Genomic DNA, 27,287 nt, shown 5'->3' with positions numbered 1-27,287 from the left:
CAATTCGTAACAAAATAGAACAGCCTATTCCGGCATATACAGATCCCATATACATAATATACATATAACCCTGTCTGGTCCAGGACACCATACAGTCACCTCTACACACATTATATACAGCCACATATATATACACATTATATACAACCACATAAAAATAACCCCCCCAAAAAAATAACCAAATAAGCAACAATATTCCACAAAACAGTCCAGCAATCTCCATAACCGACTGCATAAAACCAAGACAGGAAATGAAAATAATAAAAATAACCAAACTCAACTTTTTTTTTTTAAGATATAATCATAATATAATACCCCCCCCCCACCTCCCGGAACCCTCTGTATTAACAAATACAACTATAATACAATACAACAAAGCCCCTGCCCCCCAACCACCCATACCCCTCTATACCCACATATATACAACTATAATACAATACAACAAAGCCCCCGCCCCCCCACCTCCCATACCCCTCTGTACCCACATATATACAACTATAATATACTACAGCCCCCGCCCCCCCTCCCCCATACCCCTCTATACCCCCATATATACAACTATAATACAATACAACAAAGCCCCCCCACCTCCCATACCCCTCTATACCCACATATATACAACTATGATACAATACAACAAAGCCCCCGCCCCCCCAACCTCCCATACCCCTGTATACCCACATATATACAACTATAATACAATACAGCAAAGCCCCCGCCCCCCAACCTCCCATACCCCTCTATACCCACATATATACAACTATGATACAATATACCCTACACCATAACCCCCCAACCTCCATACTTTACACATCCCCAACACCATAGACCACCCAGCAAACCCTCAGGGCTCAGGTTCGATGTCTGTAAGCCGTCTACATCCTATCCATCACAAAAACAAAACAAAAATCTAAGGTGATAGCGTCAGCCCCTCACCAGGAAAGAGACTACTCGGCTAAGGCACCTTAAAGGAAATCCCCCTCCAAAGGGTCGATGCCTTAGATGCCCCCAACCTTTCATACTGCACCGAGCGCACCTTCACCAGGTCACCGAGCGTGTTCCTACAAACCTCATCCACAGGGAGGATTTTCTGTCTCGTCGAAACTAAACACCGAGCGTGCCACGTGTGATACCTGACCACTACACTGACTAAGAATAAAGTGCAGCGGTCCCTACCGCCAAGGTCTTTGAACGTTCCATAGGTCCACTCAGCATAGGAAAGGGCAGCCAGCCTCGGCCAGCCGATGGAAGCGCCCACCCTTTGATATACCTCTATATTAAAAGGACAATGAAGCAGGAAGTGATCCATATTCTCTAACGCTCCCCCACACTCCTCCCGGGGACACCCCTTCTCGTCAGAGTTCCTGTACTTCAGATTGTCCTTCACATATAGCCTACCATGGAAGCCGCGCCAGGTCAAATCCCAAAACTTTAGGGGGATCCTAGGTGAATTTAAAAGAGACAACCCAATCCCCTGATCCCCACCTGGGCAATCCTTGAGGGCCAGTGGTTTCTGGAAATGGCTCAGTAAGACCCTCTTGTCGAGGATTCTCCTCGGGAGAGTTCTCACCACCTACATTTCCAGCCCCCACCGCCTGATGACCTTCAGAACCAGTGCAGCATAAGTCGGGAGATGCCCGTGTGGCGTGCGAAGATCCTTCACTCGACCGCCTATCTCCCATTCCTGGAAGAAAGGCTGAAACCATTTCCTGCAAGAGACTACCCACGGAGGAGCCCTCTCTTTCCAGAGGTTCGCAACATTAGTCTTTAAAAAGGTGTTTACTAAAAACACCACCGGGTTGACCATACCCAACCCGCCTAGTCTCCTCGTGCAGTAAGTCACCTCCCTCTTAACTAGGTTAAGCCTGTTCCCCCACAACATTAGGAAGAACAGACCGTAGACCCGCGTCCAGAGGGGTTCCGGCAAAAGGCTCACACTGCCCAAGTAGATTAACAACGGGAGCAAGAAAGACTTTATCAAGAAGACCCTTTCCCTAAAGGTCAAAGATCAACCTTTCCACTGTTCCACTCTTATGGAGACATCTTCCAGTCTGCTCTCCCAATTTCGTGTGGGGTAATCCCCGGGACCAAATTCGATGCCCAGAATTTTTGCAGATTCTTGGGGCACAAGGAGGGTGTCCGGGAGACAAAACTCAGGGTCTCCCCCTCCCAACCAAAGACTTTTGCACTTGTCACGGTTGATTTTAGACCCCGATGCCTCCGAGTAGCAATCCACCTCTGACATCACCCATTCCGCCTCCCCCTGGGAAGAGACAAAAATGGAGACATCATCGGCGTACGCCACTACCCTCAAGGCAGAGTCCGGCACCGCCAGGTCCATCCTCACCCCCGCCAACGGTCCACCATCTATCCTTTGGAGGAAGGGGTCGATGGCGAACGCATAAAGCAGAGGGCTTAAAGGACAGCCCTGACGTACACCAGACTCCACCTCAAAAGGGCGGCCCACCCAACCGTTCACCAACGGAAAAGTCTCAGCCCCCGCGTACAATGTTCTCAGCCAATCCACGAACCTCCCCGGCAGACCGTATTTCAAAAGAGTAGACCAGAGGTACTCGTGATCAACCCGATCAAAAGCCTTAGCTTGGTCCAAGGACAGTAGAAACCCCCTCCAGTGACCAGCCCTACCCTGCTCCACGGCCTCGCGGACACCAAGCACAGCACTAAAAGTGCTACGACCGGGAACAGAGCAGTGCTGGGCCCCCGAAAGGAGCTGGGGTGCAAACTTCACCAACCTGTTGAATAGCACTTTTGCCAGGATCTTTCTGTCCACATTAAGAAGCGCTATGGGACGCCAATTCTCAATGTGGGACGGGTCTTTACCCTTTGACAGGATGATCAGAGCCGACCTCCTCATCGACCTCGGCAGAGTGCCCGAGGAGAGACACTCATTTATTACCTCAGTCAAGAGGGGAACTAAAGCGTCCTTAAAGGTCTTATAAAATTCGGACGTTAAGCCATCCGGCCCTGGTGACTTTTTGAGGGCGAGCCTCTCAATCGCCAGCCTGACTTCCTCTTCTCTGATCTTCTCTGTCAAAACATTTAGAGAGGGGTCTACTCCTGAGCAGGAAATGGCATCAGCCAGGAAAGCCGATGTCCTGCCTCGATCGAGATCCCTCTTCCCCAAGAGATGCGAGTAGAAAGCTCTGATGACCTCCAAGATCCCTGATCTGGACTCGTTCAGAGATCCTGTACTATCGACCAGGCCTGACACAAACTTACAATCCACTGACATCTTACAGCTTCGACAAGGGTCGGGCGAGTGGTGCTTCCCGAAATCCCTCTCGAAAACCAAAGATGTGTGTCTATCGTACTGGCACTTCTTCAGCAAAGACTTCACTCTGGAGATCTCCTCTCTGTCACCTCCATTCGAGACAAGGACCTCGAGTTTCCTCCTTAGTGCCTGATATAGGCGATCCCTATTCAGACTCCTAAGGTTCGCGGTCTGGCGGAAGAATTTCGCCGCCCGTTTTTTGAACATCTCCCACCACTCTGACTTAGTGCTGCATAAGTCCAGTAATGGTACCTGGCTCTGCAGAAACTCCTCAAAGGATTGTCTGATTTCCTTGACTTCCAGGAGAGACGAATTCAGCTTCCACAATCCCCTTCCCATCCTGGGGGTCTCTGAAACATTCAAAGAAAACATAATCAAACAGTGATTGGAGAATTCTACCTCCACCACCTGTAAAGGTGGAGAGACAGCCTCCTCCTTAACAAAAAACCTATCTATCCTAGACCTGACCTCTCTACCCCTAAAATAGGTGAACCCACTGTCGTCTGGAGTATGTCGGATGTGGACATCCACCAGACGAGTCTCACTGGCTATGCTGTTCAGAGCGGCGCTATCATAACCTAGCCGATCTCTGGAGCCTCCTCTATCTCGGGACCTTGTTACAGCATTGAAGTCCCCTCCAAAGATGACCTGCCGGCTAGTAAAAAGTAGAGGCTTAATCCTCATAAAGAGACTTTTGCGGTCCCATTTAGTCTGTGGACCGTAGATGTTTATGAGGCGCAGCTCTTGTCCCTTCATGAGGACGTCTAATACCAGACATCTCCCCATTTCTAGCTCGATTACGCGTCTGCATTCAACCTGTGCGGTATTAAAAAGAACCGCCACCCCGCTATACGGCTCGGCCGCAAGAGACCAGTGAGAGGGGCCATGCCTCCACTCACGCTTCGCCTTATGTATAGTTGCTAGATCTGTAAGTCTGGTCTCTTGCAAAAAGAAAATGTCGGCCTGTATTCGACCGAGAAAATCAAAGGCCATAAATCTTGCCGTATCTGACTTTATGCTGGCGACGTTAATACTCGCCAGAGTCAACGGGGAGGGTGCCGCCATCATGGGTGATCAAGCTTGACAGCCCTCTTTTTCCCTCCCCCTTCCTTGTGCTTAATATCTTCATCAGACTTTCCTTCCTTTCCCCTTTTCAAGCACACAGACACATCCATATTTACAGGGCGTGTTCCCTCCTCCACACAAGTCACACTCTGCACCCCACATGGTCCTGAGACAGGTCCTCCCCCCGTTACCTGAGAGGAAGACCTGACACCCCTCAGAGACCTCACTTCAGACACCGGCACCGACTCCCCAGCCCCCTCATCAGAGGAGGAAATATCCCTGAGGGCCCGATACCGGTTAGGGCAGCCTACCAGAGGGGAGCCAGTAGGTTCTTCCGCCGGTATCTGGACAAGGGTGAGGGGAACGGAATGATCCCACTCAAGGGAAGAAGACTCCTTCTTCTTCACCCGCTTTCTCTTTTTTCTGGCACCCGATCTTCTCTTATTCTCTAGCCACTGTTTGCTTTCCTCATCCAGACTCTCTGCGGGAGAGGAGGTTGCAGTAGTGGCCCTCTCCTCCTCCTCTCTATCCAGTCTCCTGGACTCCTCCTCCAACTCACTGTCCCTCAGGTCCTCAGCAATATCCACCACCTCAGGCTCAGGGACCTCCTCAGCTGCCACCTGAGGTTCCCCCTCCCTTTGCCTCTGGCGTGTCTCCATACGCTTCAGCTTGGATGGTGTTAATTTCCTCTTCCCTGGACCAGTAGCCTCCCTGCCTCTGCTGGTACCCTCTCCGGTAGGGTCAGCCTCACGGCTAACCCCAGCTGAAGTTTGGACCGCATTGGCAAAGGAGACCGGACAGCGGCTGAAAGGGTGACCGAGATCACCACACAGGTTGCAACGAATGTCCCCACAGGCTGCGGCAAGATGTCCTATCCCTCCACACAGGGCGCATTTCTGCACCTTACATTGTGCACTAAAGTGTGTGGGGTCACCGCACCTATGGCAGACCTTCGGCTGCCCCTGGTAGAAGACCAGAATCCTGTCCCTCCCCAAGAAAGTGGAAGAGGGAATGTGGGTGACAGAATTACCTGAAACCTTCAACTTGACCATGAAGGTCCAGGCCCCCGACCAGATACCAAACTCATCCCTGTTCTTCTGGGGAATGTTGACCACCTCTCCGTAACGCCCAATCCAGGTCATGATGTCTATGCAAGAAAGAGATTCGTTACATGTTAATACCGTCACTTTCTTGATGTTGTTCTGACGGGAGACTGCTTGGACAGCAAAGTCTCTCCATTCGGGTTCTATCTTTGCCAGCTCGTACCGAGACCAAAAAAGCTCAAGCCCTTCAGCCCGGACGAAACTGACATCGAAAATCGGGGAACCATGAGGATGTATCAGGGCAAAGATGTCATTAGCCCTGAAATCCATCTTGAGGAGGAGCTCCACTACTTTAGTTCTATTAGGACAGGGATCATTGCCCCTCCACCTAAGACGGACCACATTCCTCCTGGCCACCCCGGACCCGGCTGTGGGGAGTGACCATGACTCCTCCCCGCTCCTTTGCTCTCGGAAGGCGGCTAAGCCATGCCTCTCTATCCAGAAAGACAACTCTACCTCTCTACCCTCTACAGTGATAGATCTATCCCCCCTCCGCAAGGCCTCCAAGAAGCGCCTTTGGGTGTCACTATTCCCAGGACCAGGGGGTGCAGCTCTCTCATACAGCCTACGTGCCCCGGCAGCAACACTCGCATAGCTCCTCACCGCTGCTGCCGGGGGTTCAGACGGACCAACCACACCAGCATCTCTCTCCACAGGAACCATGCATCCATCCCCTCCACTCATCCTCCGATCCCCAACATCCATCCTCTCATCATCTTCCCCATCCTCCCTCGCTCCCTCTCCACCATTCACACCACCATTCAGTCCTGGACCAGAAAGCACAGACAGGTTAATGCAAGGAGTGACCTCAGCTTCCCCGGGGGAACCTGGCAAGTCTCCGTCCACCGCTGTAACAGCAGCAGGCTTCAACTTCTCGCCAGGAACCCCCTCCCCCTCATGGGTCACATGACTCGTCGCCATCTTTACAGCTGTAGTTTGTCCGGATGTTGTCCCACCATCAGCAGCATGTTTAGTCTCTTGCATGGTCCCAGTGGATGTGGCAGCAGTCACTTTAAGGGCTTTTATTGCCTTAGCGGCAGCATTTGCCAGTCCGGCTGTGGCCGGTTTTATTATTCCTGCAGAGGTGCCACCTGTCCCAGCAGCCGACACGGTTCCCCCACTAGAAACCACCACAGGTGACACCTCGACAGCAGACCCCACCGCAGAGCCTGCATTACCGCCCGGCACCCTGTGGCACCGCTCACCTGCGCCCTTGCTCCTAATCTCTGACACAGGGTCCACAGCCTTAACCTTGTCTGATTTGCTGCGGCCCCCCGATGCCAGAGACATGCAGCCTCCCGCTGGGCCGCCAACCTTCCCAACAATGTCCGGCTTCACAGCCGTAATCGCCCTGACACTCTTACTGCTACCACAAGCCGAAACAGCATCATGTGATGTTACTGAGGGAACCTTCATACTCTGTCCACCGCTCATCCCCTGCTGAGAGCCCACCACAGGGCACCTACTAGGTGGAGCTGGGGAAAGGGGGGCATTAGATAGAGACTCACCCCTTTCTGGTCCAACCACCCGCACCGGAGATTCCATCTGTATGATGGCTGCCATCAGGTCCCCTCCTGGGTCGCTGTCACCGTCTGGGCCTCTGGGTCCTGGAGCTGAGGGCTGTCCGGGGCAGATCCCACTCTGGGACCCCTGGGTCACATCAGGAGCCTCGGCCTCCTCCGCTCTCTCCATGTAGTCACTCTGGCTTAACCCCTTGTTCATTTGGTCAAACCTGGCCTGGTTCAGCAGCTTCTCCTGGAAGGGCCCGCTGTTCCTCTGAATGTCCATATTTTCCTTCTCCAACATATTGATCTCAGACTTCAGTCTCATTATGACCTTGTTGGCCTCCGTGCGCTTACGCCCAGATGCTGTATTCACCTGGACTCGGGCGCATCTCAACTCAGCACGCAGTTTGCACAGTTCTTTGCCATTCAGTTCATAGCTCTTAAGGAAATAGGCAATTCTGGATCCATAAACATCAGTCGTCTCCTCAGGGCTCCTCACACCGCAGTCCTTCACATCTACCACAGCCTCCCGGCTATAGCTAGAAACCAGAGGGGGGGCAGAGGCAGCATCACTGCGACCCCCGCCAGATCTCCGTACCCCCTCCGAATAGGCCAGTTGCTGTGCACCATCCGTCCCCGCCGGCCTACCCCGGGAAACAGAGGCCTGGGACTCGCCTTCCTCCTGCATCCCAAAGCCCACTCCCCCCAGGCAGAAGGGAGCAGGCCTCAGGCACCAGACTCAGAGCGATCCCAGCAGCAGAGAGCTCCACCTGCACCACAACACCTGACCAGGAGAGGAATCAGCTGTCACCTCCCCTCCCCCCCCAGCCTGACATGGCTGATACCAGAGAGTAATAGATTGTATATACCTGTCCTACAGTGACCCTCCCCGCCTGACATGGCTGATACCAGAGAGTAATAGATTGTATATACCTGTCCTACAGCCCCCCCCAGCCTGACATGGCTGATACCAGAGAGTAATAGATTGTATATACCTGTCCTACAGCTGGGGCCCCTGTGAGCAGTGTCCTGCAGTATGATGGGTAGCTGGGGCCCCTGTGAGCGGTGTCCTGCAGTATGATGGGTAGTTGGGGCCCCTGTGAGCGGTGTCCTGCAGTATGATTGGTAGCTGGGGCCCCTGTGAGCGGTGTCCTGCAGTATGATGGGTAGCTGGGGCCCCTGTGAACGGTGTCCTGCAGTATGATGGGTAGTTGGGGCCCCTGTGAGCGGTGTCCTGCAGTATGATGGGTAGCTGGGGCCCCTGTGTGTGCTGTACACTCAGCCTCTTCTCTTCCTGGATGTAAATCCCCCCCCCCTCTCTGACTTCGAGGAACAGTAAATCCCCTGATCCCCCCTCCCCCCCTTTGTAAGAGGAAGCTCCATAAATCCTGTGATTAGGCTGCACACCGAGCACCTGTCACAGTGACAACCACAACCAGAGAGTGACAACCAGGAGACCACACAAACAGCTACAGAGTGACAACCAGGAGACCGCACATACAGCTACAGAGTGACAACCAGGAGACCACCCATACAGCTACAGAGTGACAACCAGAAGACCACACATACAGCTACAGAGTGACAACCAGGAGACCGCACATACAGCTACAGAGTGACAACCAGGAGACCACCCATACAGCTACAGAGTGACAACCAGAAGACCACACATACAGCTACAGAGTGACAACCAGGAGACCGCACATACAGCTACAGAGTGACAACCAGAAGACCACACATACAGCTACAGAGTGACAACCAGGCACTGCTGTGATTACTGGGGGGGAGGAGGAGGAGGCACTGCTGTGATTACTGGGGGGAGGAGGAGGCACTGCTGTGATTACTGGGGGAGGAGGAGGAGGCACTGCTGTGATTACTGGGGGGGAGGAGGAGGCACTGCTGTGATTACTGGGGGGGAGGAGGAGGAGGCACTGCTGTGATTACTGGGGGGAGGAGGAGGCACTGCTGTGATTACTGGGGGGGGGAGGAGGAGGAGGAGGCACTGCTGTGATTACTGGGGGAGGAGGAGGAGGCACTGCTGTGATTACTGGGGGGGAGGAGGAGGCACTGCTGTGATTACTGGGGGTAGGAGGAGGAGGCACTGCTGTGATTACTGGGGGAGGAGGAGGAGGCACTGCTGTGATTACTGGGGGGGAGGAGGAGGAGGCACTGCTGTGATTACTGGGGGGAGGAGGAGGAGGCACTGCTGTGATTACTGGGGGGAGGAGGAGGAGGCACTGCTGTGATTACTGGGGGGGGGAGGAGGAGGAGGCACTGCTGTGATTACTGGGGGGAGGAGGAGGCACTGCTGTGATTACTGGGGGGAGGAGGAGGAGGCACTGCTGTGATTACTGGGGGGAGGAGGAGGAGGCACTGCTGTGATTACTGGGGGGAGGAGGAGGAGGCACTGCTGTGATTACTGGGGGGAGGAGGAGGAACTGCTGTGATTACTGGGGGTAGGAGGAGGAGGCACTGCTGTGATTACTGGGGGAGGAGGAGGAGGCACTGCTGTGATTACTGGGGGGAGGAGGAGGAGGCACTGCTGTGATTACTGGGGGGAGGAGGAGGAGGAGGCACTGCTGTGATTACTGGGGGGAGGAGGAGGAGGCACTGCTGTGATTACTGGAGGTAGGAGGAGGAGGCACTGCTGTGATTACTGGGGGGGAGGAGGAGGAGGCACTGCTGTGATTACTGGGGGAGGAGGAGGAGGCACTGCTGTGATTACTGGGGGAGGAGGAGGAGGCACTGCTGTGATTACTGGGGGGGGAGGAGGCACTGCTGTGATTACTGGGGGAGGAGGAGGAGGCACTGCTGTGATTACTGGGGGGGAGGAGGAGGCACTGCTGTGATTACTGGGGGGAGGAGGAGGCAGTGCTGTGATTACTGGGGGGGAGGAGGAGGAGGCACTGCTGTGATTACTGGGGGAGGAGGAGGAGGCACTGCTGTGATTACTGGGGGAGGAGGAGGAGGCACTGCTGTGATTACTGGGGGGGAGGAGGAGGCACTGCTGTGATTACTGGGGGGGAGGAGGAGGAGGCACTGCTGTGATTACTGGGGGGAGGAGGAGGAGGCACTGCTGTGATTACTGGGGGGGAGGAGGAGGCACTGCTGTGATTACTGGGGGGAGGAGGAGGCAGTGCTGTGATTACTGGGGGGGAGGAGGAGGAGGCACTGCTGTGATTACTGGGGGAGGAGGAGGAGGCACTGCTGTGATTACTGGGGGAGGAGGAGGAGGCACTGCTGTGATTACTGGGGGGGAGGAGGAGGCACTGCTGTGATTACTGGGGGGGGGGAGGAGGAGGCACTGCTGTGATTACTGGGGGGGAGGAGGAGGAGGCACTGCTGTGATTACTGGGGGGAGGAGGAGGAGGCACTGCTGTGATTACTGGGGGAGGAGGAGGAGGCACTGCTGTGATTACTGGGGGGGAGGAGGAGGCACTGCTGTGATTACTGGGGGGAGGAGGAGGAGGAGGCACTGCTGTGATTACTGGGGGGAGGAGGAGGCACTGCTGTGATTACTGGGGCGGAGGAGGAGGAGACACTGCTGTGATTACTGGGGGGAGGAGGAGGCACTGCTGTGATTACTGGGGGGGAGGAGGAGGCACTGCTGTGATTACTGGGGGGAGGAGGAGGCACTGCTGTGATTACTGGGGGGAGGAGGAGGAGGCACTGCTGTGATTACTGGGGGAGGAGGAGGAGGCACTGCTGTGATTACTGGGGGGAGGAGGAGGCACTGCTGTGATTACTGGGGGGGGGGAGGAGGAGGCACTGCTGTGATTACTGGGGGGGGAGGAGGAGGAGGCACTGCTGTGATTACTGGGGGGGGAGGAGGAGGAGGGACTGCTGTGATTACTGGGGGGGGAGGAGGAGGAGGCACTGCTGTGATTACTGGGGGGGAGGAGGAGGCACTGCTGTGATTACTGGGGGGGAGGAGGAGGCACTGCTGTGATTACTGGGGGGAGGAGGAGGAGGCACTGCTGTGATTACTGGGGGGGAGGAGGAGGAGGCACTGCTGTGATTACTGGGGGGGAGGAGGAGGAGGCACTGCTGTGATTACTGGGGGGAGGAGGAGGCACTGCTGTGATTACTGGGGGGGGGGAGGAGGAGGCACTGCTGTGATTACTGGGGGTAGGAGGGAGGAGGCCCTGCTGTGATTACTGGGGGGAGGAGGAGGAGGCACTGCTGTGATTACTGGGGGAGGAGGAGGAGGCACTGCTGTGATTACTGGGGGGGAGGAGGAGGAGGCACTGCTGTGATTACTGGGGGGAGGAGGAGGAGGCACTGCTGTGATTACTGGGGGGAGGAGGCACTGCTGTGATTACTGGGGAGGAGGAGGAGGCACTTGCTGTGATTACTGGGGGGGGAGAGAGGAGGCACTGCTGTGATTACTGGGGGAGGAGGAGGAGCACTGCTGTGATTACTGGGGGAGGAGGAGGAGGCACTGCTGTGATTACTGGGGGAGGAGGAGGAGGCACTGCTGTGATTACTGGGGGGAGGAGGAGGGAGCACTGCTGTGATTACTGGGGGAGAGGAGGAGGCACTGCTGTGATTACTGGGGGGAGAGGAGGAGGCACTGCTGGTGATTACTGGGGGGAGGAGGAGGAGGCACTGCTGTGATTACTGGGGGGAGGAGGAGGAGGAGGCACTGCTGTGATTACTGGGGGGAGGAGGAGGAGGCACTGCTGTGATTACTGGGAGGTAGGAGGAGGAGGCAACTGCTGTGATTACTGGGGGGAGGAGGAGGAGGCACTGCTGTGATTACTGGGGGGAGGAGGAGGAGGCACTGCTGTGATTACTGGGGGAGGAGGAGGAGGCACTGCTGTGATTACTGGGGGGGGAGGAGGCACTGCTGTGATTACTGGGGGAGGAGGAGGAGGCACTGCTGTGATTACTGGGGGGGAGGAGGAGGAGGCACTGCTGTGATTACTGGGGGGGAGGAGGAGGCAGTGCTGTGATTACTGGGGGGGAGGAGGAGGAGGCACTGCTGTGATTACTGGGGGAGGAGGAGGAGGCACTGCTGTGATTACTGGGGGAGGAGGAGGAGGCACTGCTGTGATTACTGGGGGGGAGGAGGAGGCACTGCTGTGATTACTGGGGGGGAGGAGGAGGAGGCACTGCTGTGATTACTGGGGGAGGAGGAGGAGGCACTGCTGTGATTACTGGGGGGGAGGAGGAGGCACTGCTGTGATTACTGGGGGGAGGAGGAGGCACTGCTGTGATTACTGGGGGGGAGGAGGAGGAGGCACTGCTGTGATTACTGGGGGAGGAGGAGGAGGCACTGCTGTGATTACTGGGGGGAGGAGGAGGAGGCACTGCTGTGATTACTGGGGGGGAGGAGGAGGCACTGCTGTGATTACTGGGGGGGAGGAGGAGGAGGCACTGCTGTGATTACTGGGGGGAGGAGGAGGAGGCACTGCTGTGATTACTGGGGGGAGGAGGAGGAGGCACTGCTGTGATTACTGGGGGGAGGAGGAGGAGGCACTGCTGTGATTACTGGGGGGGAGGAGGAGGCACTGCTGTGATTACTGGGGGGAGGAGGAGGAGGAGGCACTGCTGTGATTACTGGGGGGAGGAGGAGGCACTGCTGTGATTACTGGGGCGGAGGAGGAGGAGACACTGCTGTGATTACTGGGGGGGAGGAGGAGGCACTGCTGTGATTACTGGGGGGAGGAGGAGGCACTGCTGTGATTACTGGGGGGAGGAGGAGGCACTGCTGTGATTACTGGGGGGAGGAGGAGGAGGCACTGCTGTGATTACTGGGGGAGGAGGAGGAGGCACTGCTGTGATTACTGGGGGAGGAGGAGGCACTGCTGTGATTACTGGGGGGGGGGAGGAGGAGGCACTGCTGTGATTACTGGGGGGGAGGAGGAGGAGGCACTGCTGTGATTACTGGGGGGGAGGAGGAGGAGGCACTGCTGTGATTACTGGGGGGAGGAGGAGGAGGCACTGCTGTGATTACTGGGGGGGAGGAGGAGGCACTGCTGTGATTACTGGGGGGAGGAGGAGGCACTGCTGTGATTACTGGGGGGAGGAGGAGGGAGGTACAGCTGTGATTACTGGGGGAGGAGGAGGAGGCACTGCTGTGATTACTGGGGGGAGGAGGAGGAGGCACTGCTGTGATTACTGGGGGGAGGAGGAGGCACTGCTGTGATTACTGGGGGGGGAGGAGGAGGCACTGCTGTGATTACTGGGGGTAGGAGGAGGAGGCACTGCTGTGATTACTGGGGGGAGGAGGAGGAGGCACTGCTGTGATTACTGGGGAGGAGGAGGAGGCACTGCTGTGATTACTGGGGGGGAGGAGGAGGAGGCACTGCTGTGATTACTGGGGGGAGGAGGAGGAGGCACTGCTGTGATTACTGGGGGGGGGAGGCACTGCTGTGATTACTGGGGGGAGGAGGAGGAGGCACTTCTGTGATTACTGGGGGGGAGGAGGAGGAGGCACTGCTGTGATTACTGGGGGAGGAGGAGGCACTGCTGTGATTACTGGGGGGGAGTAGGAGGCACTGCTGTGATTACTGGGGGGAGGAGGAGGAGGCACTGCTGTGATTACTGGGGAGAGGAGGTGGAGGCACTGCTGTGATTACTGGGGGGAGGAGGCACTGCTGTGATTACTGGGGGGAGGAGGAGGCACTGCTGTGATTACTGGGGGGAGGAGGAGGCACTGCTGTGATTACTGGGGGAGGAGGAGGAGGCACTGCTGTGATTACTGGGGGGGGAGGAGGAGGCACTGCTGTGATTACTGGGGGGAGGAGGCACTGCTGTGATTACTGGGGGGAGGAGGAGGCACTGCTGTGATTACTGGGGGGAGGAGGAGGCACTGCTGTGATTACTGGGGGGAGGAGGAGGCACTGCTGTGATTACTGGGAGGGGGAGGAGGAGGCACTGCTGTGATTACTGGGGGAGGAGGAGGAGGAGGCACTGCTGTGATTACTGGGGGGAGGAGGAGGAGGAGGCACTGCTGTAATTACTGGGGGTAGGAGGAGGAGGCACTGCTGTGATTACTGGGGGGAGGAGGAGGAGGCACTGCTGTGATTACTGGGGGGGGAGGAGGCACTGCTGTGATTACTGGGGGAGGAGGAGGAGGCACTGCTGTGATTACTGGGGGGGAGGAGGAGGAGGCACTGCTGTGATTACTGGGGGAGGAGGAGGAGGCACTGCTGTGATTACTGGGGGAGGAGGAGGCACTGCTGTGATTACTGGGGGGGGAGGAGGAGGCACTGCTGTGATTACTGGGGGTAGGAGGAGGAGGCACTGCTGTGATTACTGGGGGAGGAGGAGGAGGCACTGCTGTGATTACTGGGGGGAGGAGGAGGAGGAGGCACTGCTGTGATTACTGGGGGGAGGAGGAGGAGGCACTGCTGTGATTACTGGGGGGGGGGGGAGGAGGCACTGCTGTGATTACTAGGGGAGGAGGAGGCACTGCTGTGATTACTGGGGGGAGGAGGAGGAGGCACTGCTGTGATTACTGGGGGGAGGAGGAGGAGGCACTGCTGTGATTACTGTGGGGGAGGAGGAGGAGGCACTGCTGTGATTACTAGGGGAGGAGGAGGCACTGCTGTGATTACTGGGGGGAGGAGTAGGAGGCACTGCTGTGATTACTGGAGGAGGAGGAGGAGGCACTGCTGTGATTACTGGGGGGGAGGAGGAGGCACTGCTGTGATTACTGGAGGGAGGAGGAGGAGGCACTGCTGTGATTACTGGGGAGAGGAGGAGGAGGCACTGCTGTGATTACTGGGGGGAGGAGGAGGAGGCACTGCTGTGATTACTGGGGGGAGGAGGAGGCACTGCTGTGATTACTGGGGGGAGGAGGAGGCACTGCTGTGATTACTGGGGGGAGGAGGAGGAGGCACTGCTGTGATTACTCGGGGGAGGAGGAGGCACTGCTGTGATTACTGGGGGGGGGGAGGAGGAGGCACTGCTGTGATTACTGGGGGGAGGAGGAGGAGGCACTGCTGTGATTACTGGGGGGGGAAGGAGGAGGCACTGCTGTGATTACTGTGGGGAGGAGGAGGAGGAACTGCTGTGATTACTGGGGGTAGGAGGAGGAGGCACTGCTGTGATTACTGTGGGGAGGAGGAGGAGGAACTGCTGTGATTACTGGGGGTAGGAGGAGGAGGCACTGCTGTGATTACTGGGGGGAGGAGGAGGAGGCACTGCTGTGATTACTGGGGGAGGAGGAGGAGGCACTGCTGTTATTACTGGGGGGGAGGAGGAGGAGGCACTGCTGTGATTACTGGGGGGAGGAGGAGGAGGCACTGCTGTGATTACTGGGGGGGAGGAAGAGGCACTGCTGTGATTACTGGGGGGAGGAGGAGGCACTGCTGTGATTACTGGGGGGAGGAAGAGGCACTGCTGTGATTACTGGGGGGAGGAGGAGGAGGCACTGCTGTGATTACTGGGGCGGAGGAGGAGGAGGCACTGCTGTGATTACTGGGGGGAGGAGGAGGCACTGCTGTGATTACTGGGGGGAGGAGGAGGCACTGCTGTGATTACTGGGGGGAGGAGGAGGCACTGCTGTGATTACTGGAGGGAGGAGGAGGAGGCACTGCTGTGATTACTGGGGGAGGAGGAGGAGGCACTGCTGTGATTACTGGGGGAGGAGGAGGAGGCACTGCTGTGATTACTGGGGGAGGAGGAGGAGGCACTGCTGTGATTACTGGGGGTAGGAGGAGGAGGCACTGCTGTGATTACTGGGGGAGGAGGAGAGGCACTGCTGTGATTACTGGGGGAGGAGGAGGAGGCACTGCTGTGATTACTGGGGGTAGGAGGAGGAGGCACTGCTGTGATTACTGGGGGAGGAGGAGGCACTGCTGTGATTACTGGGGGGAGGAGGAGGAGGCACTGCTGTGATTACTGGGGGGAGGAGGAGGAGGCACTGCTGTGATTACTGGGGGGGGAGGCACTGCTGTGATTACTGGGGGGAGGAGGAGGAGGCACTTCTGTGATTACTGGGGGGGGAGGAGGAGGAGGCACTGCTGTGATTACTGGGGGAGGAGGAGGCACTGCTGTGATTACTGGGGGGGAGGAGGAGGCACTGCTGTGATTACTGGGGGGAGGAGGAGGAGGCACTGCTGTGATTACTGGGGAGAGGAGGTGGAGGCACTGCTGTAATTACTAGGGGGAAGGAGGCACTGCTATGATTAATGGGGGGAGGAGGAGGCACTGCTGTGATTACTGGGGGAGGAGGAGGAGGCACTGCTGTGATTACTGGGGGGGAGGAGGAGGCACTGCTGTGATTACTGGGGGGAGGAGGCACTGCTGTGATTACTGGGGGGAGGAGGAGGCACTGCTGTGATTACTGGGGGAGGAGGAGGAGGAGGCACTGCTGTGATTACTGGGGGGGAGGAGGAGGAGGAGGCACTGCTGTAATTACTGGGGGTAGGAGGAGGAGGCACTGCTGTGATTACTGGGGGGAGGAGGAGGAGGCACTGCTGTGATTACTGGGGGGGGAGGAGGCACTGCTGTGATTACTGGGGGAGGAGGAGGAGGCACTGCTGTGATTACTGGGGGGGAGGAGGAGGAGGCACTGCTGTGATTACTGTGATTACTGTGATTACTGGGGGGAGGAGGAGGCACTGCTGTGATTACTGGGGGAGGAGGAGGAGGAGGCACTGCTGTGATTACTGGGGGGAGGAGGAGGAGGAGGCACTGCTGTAATTACTGGGGGTAGGAGGAGGAGGCACTGCTGTGATTACTGGGGGGAGGAGGAGGAGGCACTGCTGTGATTACTGGGGGGGGAGGAGGCACTGCTGTGATTACTGGGGGGAGGAGGAGGAGGCACTGCTGTGATTACTGGGGGGGGGGGAGGAGGAGGCACTGCTGTGATTACTGGGGGGAGGAGGAGGAGGCACTGCTGTGATTACTGGGGGGAGGAGGAGGAGGAGGCACTGCTGTGATTACTGGGGGAGGAGGAGGAGGCACTGCTGTGATTACTGGGGGAGGAGGAGGAGGCACTGCTGTGATTACTGGGGGGAGGAGGAGGAGGCACTGCTGTGATTACTGGGGGAGGAGGAGGAGGCACTGCTGTGATTACTGGGGGTAGGAGGAGGAGGCACTGCTGTGATTACTGGGGGGAGGAGGAGGCACTGCTGTGATTACTGGGGGGAGGAGGAGGAGGCACTGCTGTGATTACTGGGGGGAGGAGGAGGAGGCACTGCTGTGATTACTGGGGGGAGGAGGAGGAGGCACTGCTGTGATTACTGGGGGGAGGAGGAGGAGGCACTGCTGTGATTACTGGGGGGAGGAGGAGGAGGCACTGCTGTGATTACTGGGGGGAGGAGGAGGAGGCACTGCTGTGATTACTGGGGGGAGGAGGAGGCAGTGCTGTGATTACTGGGGGGAGGAGGAGGCACTGCTGTGATTACTGGGGGGAGGAGGAGGCACTGCTGTGATTACTGGGGGGGAGGAGGAGGCACTGCTGTGATTACTGGGGGGAGGAGGAGGCACTGCTGTGATTACTGGGGGGAGGAGGAGGCACTGCTGTGATTACTGGGGGGAGGAGGAGGCACTGCTGTGATTACTGGGGGGGGAGGAGGAGGCACTGCTGTGATTACTGGGGGGAAGAGGAGGCACTGCTGTGATTACTGGGGGAGGAGGAGGAGGCACTGCTGTGATTACTGGGGGTAGGAGGAGGAGGCACTGCTGTGATTACTGGGGGGAGGAGGAGGAGGCACTGCCGTGATTACTGGGGGGAGGAGGAGAAGGAGGCACTGCTGTGATTACTGGGGGGGGGGGGGAGGAGGAGGCACTGCTGTGATTACTGGGGGGGGGGAGGAGGAGGCACTGCTGTGATTACTGGGGGGAGGAGGAGGAGGAGGAGGCACTGCTGTGATTACTGGGGGGGGAGGAGGAGGAGGCACTGCTGTGATTACTGGGGGGGGGGAGGAGGCACTGCTGTGATTACTGGGGGGGGAGGAGGAGGCACTGCTGTGATTAGTGGGGGAGGAGGAGGAGGCACTGCTGTGATTACTGGGGGGAGGAGGAGGAGGCACTGCTGTGATTACTGGGGGGGAGGAGGAGGAGGCACTGCAGTGATTACTGGGGGGAGGAGGAGGAGGCACTGCTGTGATTACTGGGGGGGGGGAGGAGGAGGCACTGCTGTGATTACTGGGGGGGGGGGGAGGAGGAGGAGGCACTGCTGTGATTACTGGGGGGAGGAGGAGGAGGCACTGCTGTGATTACTGGGCGGGGGGGGGGGGGGGGGGGGGGGTTCTCACTACACACTACACAGTCTTTACATTAAATTCTCAGTATACATAGTGGTGACTGGTGAATCTCTGCCACTAGGTGTCCCCAGAGAGCTCTGCAGGGGGAGGGGGTTATGGAAACTTTGTATCATTTTTATTAAGCAACAAAGTTAACAAAAAATGTTACATCATTGTGCTGAGTGATATTACAGTACAGGGTCAGTGATATTACAGTACAGTGTCAGTGATATTACAGTACAGGGTCAGTGATATTACAGTACGAGGTCAGTGATATTACAGTACAGGGTCAGTGATATTACAGTACGGGGTCAGTGATATTACAGTACAGGGTCAGTGATATTACAGTACGGGGTCAGTGATATTACAGTACGAGGTCAGTGATATTACAGTACAGGGTCAGTGATATTACAGTACGGGGTCAGTGATATTACAGTACGAGGTCAGTGATATTACAGTACAGTGTCAGTGTTATTACATTACGGGTCAGTGATATTACAGTACGGGGTCAGTGATATTACAGTACGGGGTCAGTGATATTACAGTACAGGGTCAGTGATATTACAGTACAGTGTCAGTGATATTACAGTACGAGGTCAGTGATATTACAGTACGGGGTCAGTGATATTACAGTACGGGGTCAGTGATATTACAGTACAGTGTCAGTGTTATTACAGTACAGTGTCAGTGATATTACAGTACAGGGTCAGTGATATTACAGTACAGGGTCAGTGATATTACAGTACGAGGTCAGTGATATTACAGTACAGGGTCAGTGATATTACAGTACGAGGTCAGTGATATTACAGTACAGGGTCAGTGATATTACAGTACGGGGTCAGTGATATTACAGTACGGGGTCAGTGATATTACAGTACGAGGTCAGTGATATTACGGTACGGGGTCAGTGATATTACAGTACGGGGTCAGTGATATTACAGTACGAGGTCAGTGATATTACAGTACAGTGTCAGTGATATTACAGTACAGTGTCAGTGATATTACAGTACAGGGTCAGTGATATTACAGTACGAGGTCAGTGATATTACAGTACGGGGTCAGTGATATTATATTACAGGGTCAGTGATATTACAGTACAGTGTCAGTGATATTACAGTGCGAGGTCAGTGATATTACAGTACGGGGTCAGTGATATTACAGTACGGGGTCAGTGATATTACAGTACAGTGTCAGTGATATTACAGTACGGGGTCAGTGATATTACAGTACAGTGTCAGTGATATTACAGTACGAGGTCAGTGATATTACAGTACGGGGTCAGTGATATTACAGTACGGGGTCAGTGATATTACAGTACAGTGTCAGTGATATTACAGTACGGGGTCAGTGATATTACAGTACAGTGTCAGTGATATTACAGTACGAGGTCAGTGATATTACAGTACGGGGTCAGTGATATTACAGTACAGTGTCAGTGATATTACAGTACGGGGTCAGTGATATTACAGTACAGGGTCAGTGATATTACAGTACGGGGTCAGTGATATTACAGTACAGTGTCAGTGATATTACAGTACGAGGTCAGTGATATTACAGTACGAGGTCAGTGATATTACAGTACAATGTCAGTGATATTACAGTACGGGGTCAGTGATATTACAGTACAGTGTCAGTGATATTACAGTACAGTGTCAGTGTTATTACAGTACGGGGTCAGTGATATTACAGTACGAGGTCAGTGATATTACAGTACGGGGTCAGTGATATTACGGTACGGGGTCAGTGATATTACAGTACAGGGTCAGTGATATTACAGTACGGGGTCAGTGATATTACAGTACAGGGTCAGTGATATTACAGTACGGTGTCAGTGTTATTACAGTACAGGGTCAGTGATATTACAGTACGGGGTCAGTGATATTACATTACGGGGTCAGTGTTATTACAGTACGAGGTCAGTGATATTACAGTACAGGGTCAGTGATATTACAGTACAGTGTCAGTGATATTACAGTACGAGGTCAGTGATATTACAGTACAGGGTCAGTGATATTACAGTACAGTGTCAGTGATATTACAGTACAGGGTCAGTGATATTACAGTACGGGGTCAGTGATATTACATTACGGGGTCAGTGTTATTACAGTACGGGGTCAGTGATATTACAGTACGAGGTCAGTGATATTACAGTACAGGGTCAGTGATATTACAGTACAGGGTCAGTGATATTACAGTACGAGGTCAGTGATATTACAGTACAGGGTCAGTGATATTACAGTACAGGGTCAGTGATATTACAGTACGAGGTCAGTGATATTACAGTACGAGGTCAGTGATATTACAGTACGGGGTCAGTGATATTACAGTACGAGGTCAGTGATATTACAGTACGAGGTCAGTGATATTACAGTACAGGGTCAGTGATATTACAGTACAGTGTCAGTGATATTACAGTACGAGGTCAGTGATATTACAGTACAGGGTCAGTGATATTACAGTACAGTGTCAGTGTTATTACAGTACAGGGTCAGTGATATTACAGTACAGGGTCAGTGATATTACAGTACAGTGTCAGTGTTATTACAGTACGAGGTCAGTGATATTAAAGTACAGGGTCAGTGATATTACAGTACAGTGTCAGTGTTATTACAGTACAGGGTCAGTGATATTACAGTACAGGGTCAGTGATATTACAGTACAGTGTCAGTGTTATTACAGTACGAGGTCAGTGATATTACAGTACAGGGTCAGTGATATTACAGTACGAGGTCAGTGATATTACAGTATGAGGTCAGTGATATTACAGTACGAGGTCAGTGATATTACAGTACAGGGTCAGTGATATTACAGTACGAGGTCAGTGATATTACAGTACAGGGTCAGTGATATTACAGTACAGGGTCAGTGATATTACAGTACAGTGTCAGTGTTATTACAGTACAGGGTCAGTGATATTACAGTACAGGGTCAGTGATATTACAGTACGAGGTCAGTGATATTACAGTACAGTGTCAGTGTTATTACAGTACGGGGTCAGTGATATTACAGTACAGGGTCAGTGATATTACAGTACAGGGTCAGTGATATTACAGTACGAGGTCAGTGATATTACAGTACGAAGTCAGTGATATTACAGTACAGGGTCAGTGTTATTACAGTACAGGGCTAGTGATATTACAGTATGAGGTCAGTGATATTACAGTACGAGGTCAGGGATATTACAGTACAGGGTCAGTGATATTACAGTACAGGGTCAGTGTTATTATAACGGTACAGTGTCAGTGATATTACAGTACGAGGTCAGTGATATTACAGTACAGTGTCAGTGATATTACAGTACAGGGTCAGTGATATTACAGTACAGTGTCAGTGATATTACAGTACGGGGTCAGTGATATTACAGTACAGTGTCAGTGATATTACAGTACGGGGTCAGTGATATTACGGTACAGTGTCAGTGATATTACGGTACAGGCTGGGGGGGCACTAATATGACTCCTGTTTGTTTCCACAGTCGGAGGCATTTACACGGTGATCCAGACTAAAGCGAAGATCACGGGGGATGAGTGGGGGGAGAATTACTTCCTGCTGGGTCCCTACTATGAGCAGAACGTCAGGACGCAGGTGGAGATCTGTGACCCCCCGCTGGCGGCCGTCAGGAAGGCCATGGACGTTCTGCAGTCACAGGGATGTCAGGTAATCTCCCGACTCAGCCGATTACACCGCCTCTCACTCCCCCGCCACCGCCCTTATTCTCTGCTGGGAAATGAAATCAAACATCTTACGATCCTATTAGAGATCTCGTCTCCTGACAAGGATCCAATTACACAAAGCTCACCGCTTAAAGGGGCACTCCACAATACTGTGTGATGAGTCCTTAAAGAGGAACTCCACAAAACTGTGTGATGAGTCCTTAAAGGGGAACTCCACAAAACTGTGTGATGAGTCCTTACAGGAGCACTCCACAAAACTGTGTGATGAGTCCTTACAGGAGCACTCCACAATACTGCTGCACTTGGGGAAATGCAGTGCACTGCCGACAAATAAGAAATACTTGTCTATTGTGATCTCTCACACAGCTGAGGAGTAGTTACAGTGTATCAGTGTAGATAATACATCGGAGCCTCGGAGTATGCACAGGCACACGCAGCATCACTCTGCACAGGGAACGAATCCACAGAGAGGAAGCATTACAGAAAGACCACCACAAGGGGGCGTGCTAACCATACTGACCATCCACAGAGAGGAAGCATTACACATATATCACCACAAGGGGGCGTGCTAACCATACTGACCATCCACAGAGAGGAAGTATTACACATATATCACCACAAGGGGGCGTGCTAACCATACTGACCATCCACAGGGAGGAAGCATTACACATATATCACCACAAGGGGGCGTGCTAACCATACTGACCATCCACAGAGAGGAAGCATTACACATATATCACCACAAGGGGGCGTTCTAACCATACTGACCATCCACAGAGAGGAAGCATTACACATATATCACCACAAGGGGGCGTGCTAACCATACTGACCATCCACAGAGAGGAAGCATTACAGGAAGATCACCACAAGGGGGCGTGCTAACCAAACTGACCATCCACAGAGAGGAGGCATTACACATATATCACCACAAGGGGGCGTGCTAACCATACTGACCATCCACAGAGAGGAGGCATTACACATATATCACCACAAGGGGGCGTGCTAACCATACTGACCATCCACAGAGAGGAGGCATTACACATATATCACCACAAGGGGGCGTGCTAACCATACTGACCATCCACAGAGAGGAGGCATTACACATATATCACCACAAGGGGGCGTGCTAACCATACTGACCATCCACAGGGAGGAAGCATTACAGAAAGATCACCACAAGGGGGCGTGCTAACCATACTGACCATCCACAGGGAGGAAGCATTACACATATATCACCACAAGGGGGCGTTCTAACCATACTGACCATCCACAGAGAGGAGGCATTACACATATATCACCACAAGGGGGCGTTCTAACCATACTGACCATCCACAGAGAGGAGGCATTACACATATATCACCACAAGGGGGCGTGCTAACCATACTGACCATCCACAGAGAGGAAGCATTACACAGCTCACCACAAGGGGGCGTGCTAACCATACTGACCATCCACAGGGAGGAAGCATTACACATATATCACCACAAGGGGGCGTGCTAACCATACTGACCATCCACAGAGAGGAGGCATTACACATATATCACCACAAGGGGGCGTGCTAACCATACTGACCATCCACAGAGAGGAAGCATTACAGGAAGATCACCACAAGGGGGCGTGCTAACCATACTGACCATCCACAGGGAGGAAGCATTACACATATATCACCACAAGGGGGCGTGCTAACCATACTGACCATCCACAGAGAGGAAGCATTACACATATATCACCACAAGGGGGCGTGCTAACCATACTGACCATCCACAGGGAGGAAGCATTACAGAAAGATCACCACAAGGGGGCGTGCTAACCATACTGACCATCCACAGAGAGGAAGTATTACACATATATCACCACAAGGGGGCGTGCTAACCATACTGACCATCCACAGAGAGGAAGCATTACACATATATCACCACAAGGGGGCGTGCTAACCATACTGACCATCCACAGGGAGGAAGCATTACACATATATCACCACAAGGGGGCGTGCTAACCATACTGACCATCCATAGGGAGGAGGCATTACACATATATCACCACAAGGGGGCGTGCTAACCATACTGACCATCCACAGAGAGGAGGCATTACACATATATCACCACAAGGGGGCATGCTAACCATACTGACCATCCACAGAGAGGAAGCATTACACAGCTCACCACAAGGGGGCGTGCTAACCATACTGACCATCCACAGAGAGGAAGCATTACACATATATCACCACAAGGGGGCGTGCTAACCATACTGACCATCCACAGAGAGGAAGCATTACACATATATCACCACAAGGGGGCGTGCTAACCATACTGACCATCCACAGAGAGGAAGCATTACACATATATCACCACAAGGGGGCGTGCTAACCATACTGACCATCCACAGGGAGGAAGCATTACACATATATCACCACAAAGGGGGCGTGCTAACCATACTGACCATCCATAGAGAGGAGGCATTACACATATATCACCACAAGGGGGCGTGCTAACCATACTGACCATCCACAGAGAGGAAGCATTACACATATATCACCACAAGGGGGCGTGCTAACCATACTGACCATCCACAGAGAGGAAGCATTACACATATATCACCACAAGGGGGCGTGCTAACCATACTGACCATCCACAGAGAGGAAGCATTACACATATATCACCACAAGGGGGCGTGCTAACCATACTGACCATCCACAGAGAGGAAGCATTACACATATATCACCACAAGGGGGCGTGCTAACCATACTGACCAGCCACAGAGAGGAAGCATTACACATATATCACCACAAGGGGCGTGCTAACCATACTGACCATCCACAGAGAGGAAGCATTACACATATATCACCACAAGGGGGCGTGCTAACCATACTGACCATCCACAGAGAGGAGGCATTACACATATATCACCACAAGGGGGCGTGCTAACCATACTGACCATCCACAGAGAGGAAGCATTACACATATATCACCACAAGGGGGCGTGCTAACCATACTGACCATCCACAGAGAGGAAGCATTACACAGCTCACCACAAGGGGGCGTGCTAACCATACTGACCATCCACAGGGAGGAAGCATTACACATATATCACCACAAGGGGGCGTGCTAACCATACTGACCATCCACAGAGAGGAAGCATTACACATATATCACCACAAGGGGGCGTGCTAACCATACTGACCATCCACAGAGAGGAAGCATTACACATATATCACCACAAGGGGGCGTGCTAACCATACTGACCATCCACAGAGAGGAAGCATTACACATATATCACCACAAGGGGGCGTGCTAACCATACTGACCATCCACAGGGAGGAAGCATTACACATATATCACCACAAGGGGGCGTGCTAACCATACTGACCATCCACAGAGAGGAAGCATTACACAGCTCACCACAAGGGGGCGTGCTAACCATACTGACCATCCACAGAGAGGAAGCATTACACATATATCACCACAAGGGGGCGTGCTAACCATACTGACCATCCACAGAGAGGAAGCATTACACATATATCACCACAAGGGGGCGTGCTAACCATACTGACCATCCACAGAGAGGAGGCATTACAGGAAGATCACCACAAGGGGGCGTGCTAACCATACTGACCATCCACAGAGAGGAGGCATTACACATATATATCACCACAAGGGGGCGTGCTAACCGTACTGACCATCCACAGGGAGGAAGCATTACACATATATCACCACAAGGGGGCGTGCTAACCATACTGACCATCCATAGGGAGGAGGCATTACACATATATCACCACAAGGGGGCGTGCTAACCATACTGACCATCCACAGAGAGGAAGTATTACACATATATCACCACAAGGGGGCGTGCTAACCATACTGACCATCCACAGAGAGGAGGCATTACACATATATCACCACAAGGGGGCGTGCTAACCATACTGACCATCCATAGGGAGGAAGTATTACACATATATCACCACAAGGGGGCGTGCTAACATACTGACCATCCACAGAGAGGAAGCATTACAGAAAGATCACCACAAGGGGGCGTGCTAACCATACTGACCATCCACAGAGAGGAAGCATTACACATATATCACCACAAGGGGGCGTGCTAACCATACTGACCATCCACAGGGAGGAAGCATTACAGAAAGATCACCACAAGGGGGCGTGCTAACCATACTGACCATCCACAGGGAGGAAGCATTACACATATATCACCACAAGGGGGCGTGCTAACCATACTGACCATCCACAGAGAGGAGGCATTACACATATATCACCACAAGGGGGCATGCTAACCATACTGACCATCCACAGAGAGGAAGCATTACACATATATCACCACAAGGGGGCGTGCTAACCATACTGACCATCCACAGAGAGGAAGCATTACAAATATATCACCACAAGGGGGCGTGCTAACCATACTGACCATCCACAGAGAGGAAGCATTACACATATATCACCACAAGGGGGCGTGCTAACCATACTGACCATCCACAGAGAGGAAGCATTACAGAAAGATCACCACAAGGGGGCGTGCTAACCATACTGACCATCCACAGGGAGGAAGCATTACACATATATCACCACAAGGGGGCGTGCTAACCATACTGACCATCCATAGGGAGGAGGCATTACACATATATCACCACAAGGGGGCGTGCTAACCATACTGACCATCCACAGAGAGGAAGCATTACACATATATCACCACAAGGGGGCGTGCTAACCATACTGACCATCCACAGGGAGGAAGTATTACACATATATCACCACAAGGGGGCGTGCTAACCATACTGACCATCCACAGGGTGGAAGTATTACACATATATCACCACAAGGGGGCGTGCTAACCATACTGACCATCCACAGAGAGGAGGCATTACACATATATCACCACAAGGGGGCGTGCTAACCATACTGACCATCCACAGAGAGGAAGTATTACACATATATCACCACAAGGGGGCGTGCTAACCATACTGACCATCCACAGAGAGGAAGTATTACACATATATCACCACAAGGGGGCGTGCTAACCATACTGACCATCCACAGAGAGGAAGTATTACACATATATATCACCACAAGGGGGCGTGCTAACCATACTGACCATCCACAGAGAGGAAGCATTACAGGAAGATCACCACAAGGGGGCGTGCTAACCATACTGACCATCCACAGGGAGGAAGTATTACAGGAAGATCACCACAAGGGGGCGTGCTAACCATACTGACCATCCACAGAGAGGAAGCATTACACATATATCACCACAAGGGGGCGTGCTAACCATACTGACCATCCACAGGGAGGAAGCATTACACATATATCACCACAAGGGGGCGTGCTAACCATACTGACCATCCACAGAGAGGAGGCATTACACATATATCACCACAAGGGGGCGTGCTAACCATACTGACCATCCACAGAGAGGAAGCATTACACATATATCAC

The 27,287-nt window shown here is 53.6% G+C and overlaps 1 protein-coding gene across 1 annotated transcript in view; it reads left to right on the top strand.

Moving 5' to 3' along the window:
- The window catches only part of GYS2 (glycogen synthase 2), a 103,661-nt gene that overhangs the window by 1,042 nt on the left and 75,332 nt on the right, over positions 1-27,287 (top strand). The window contains exon 2 of the mRNA XM_069950759.1: positions 21,642-21,823. Within this exon, the coding sequence (XP_069806860.1) occupies positions 21,642-21,823 (182 nt within the window). The remainder of the gene's footprint in view (positions 1-21,641; positions 21,824-27,287) is intronic.

This window comes from Dendropsophus ebraccatus, chromosome 1 (assembly GCF_027789765.1).
Source record: "Dendropsophus ebraccatus isolate aDenEbr1 chromosome 1, aDenEbr1.pat, whole genome shotgun sequence".
NCBI lineage: Eukaryota > Metazoa > Chordata > Amphibia > Anura > Hylidae > Dendropsophus > Dendropsophus ebraccatus.
Note: the sequence above shows the minus strand (reverse complement) of the source record. Positions and strands in the feature narration are given on the sequence as shown.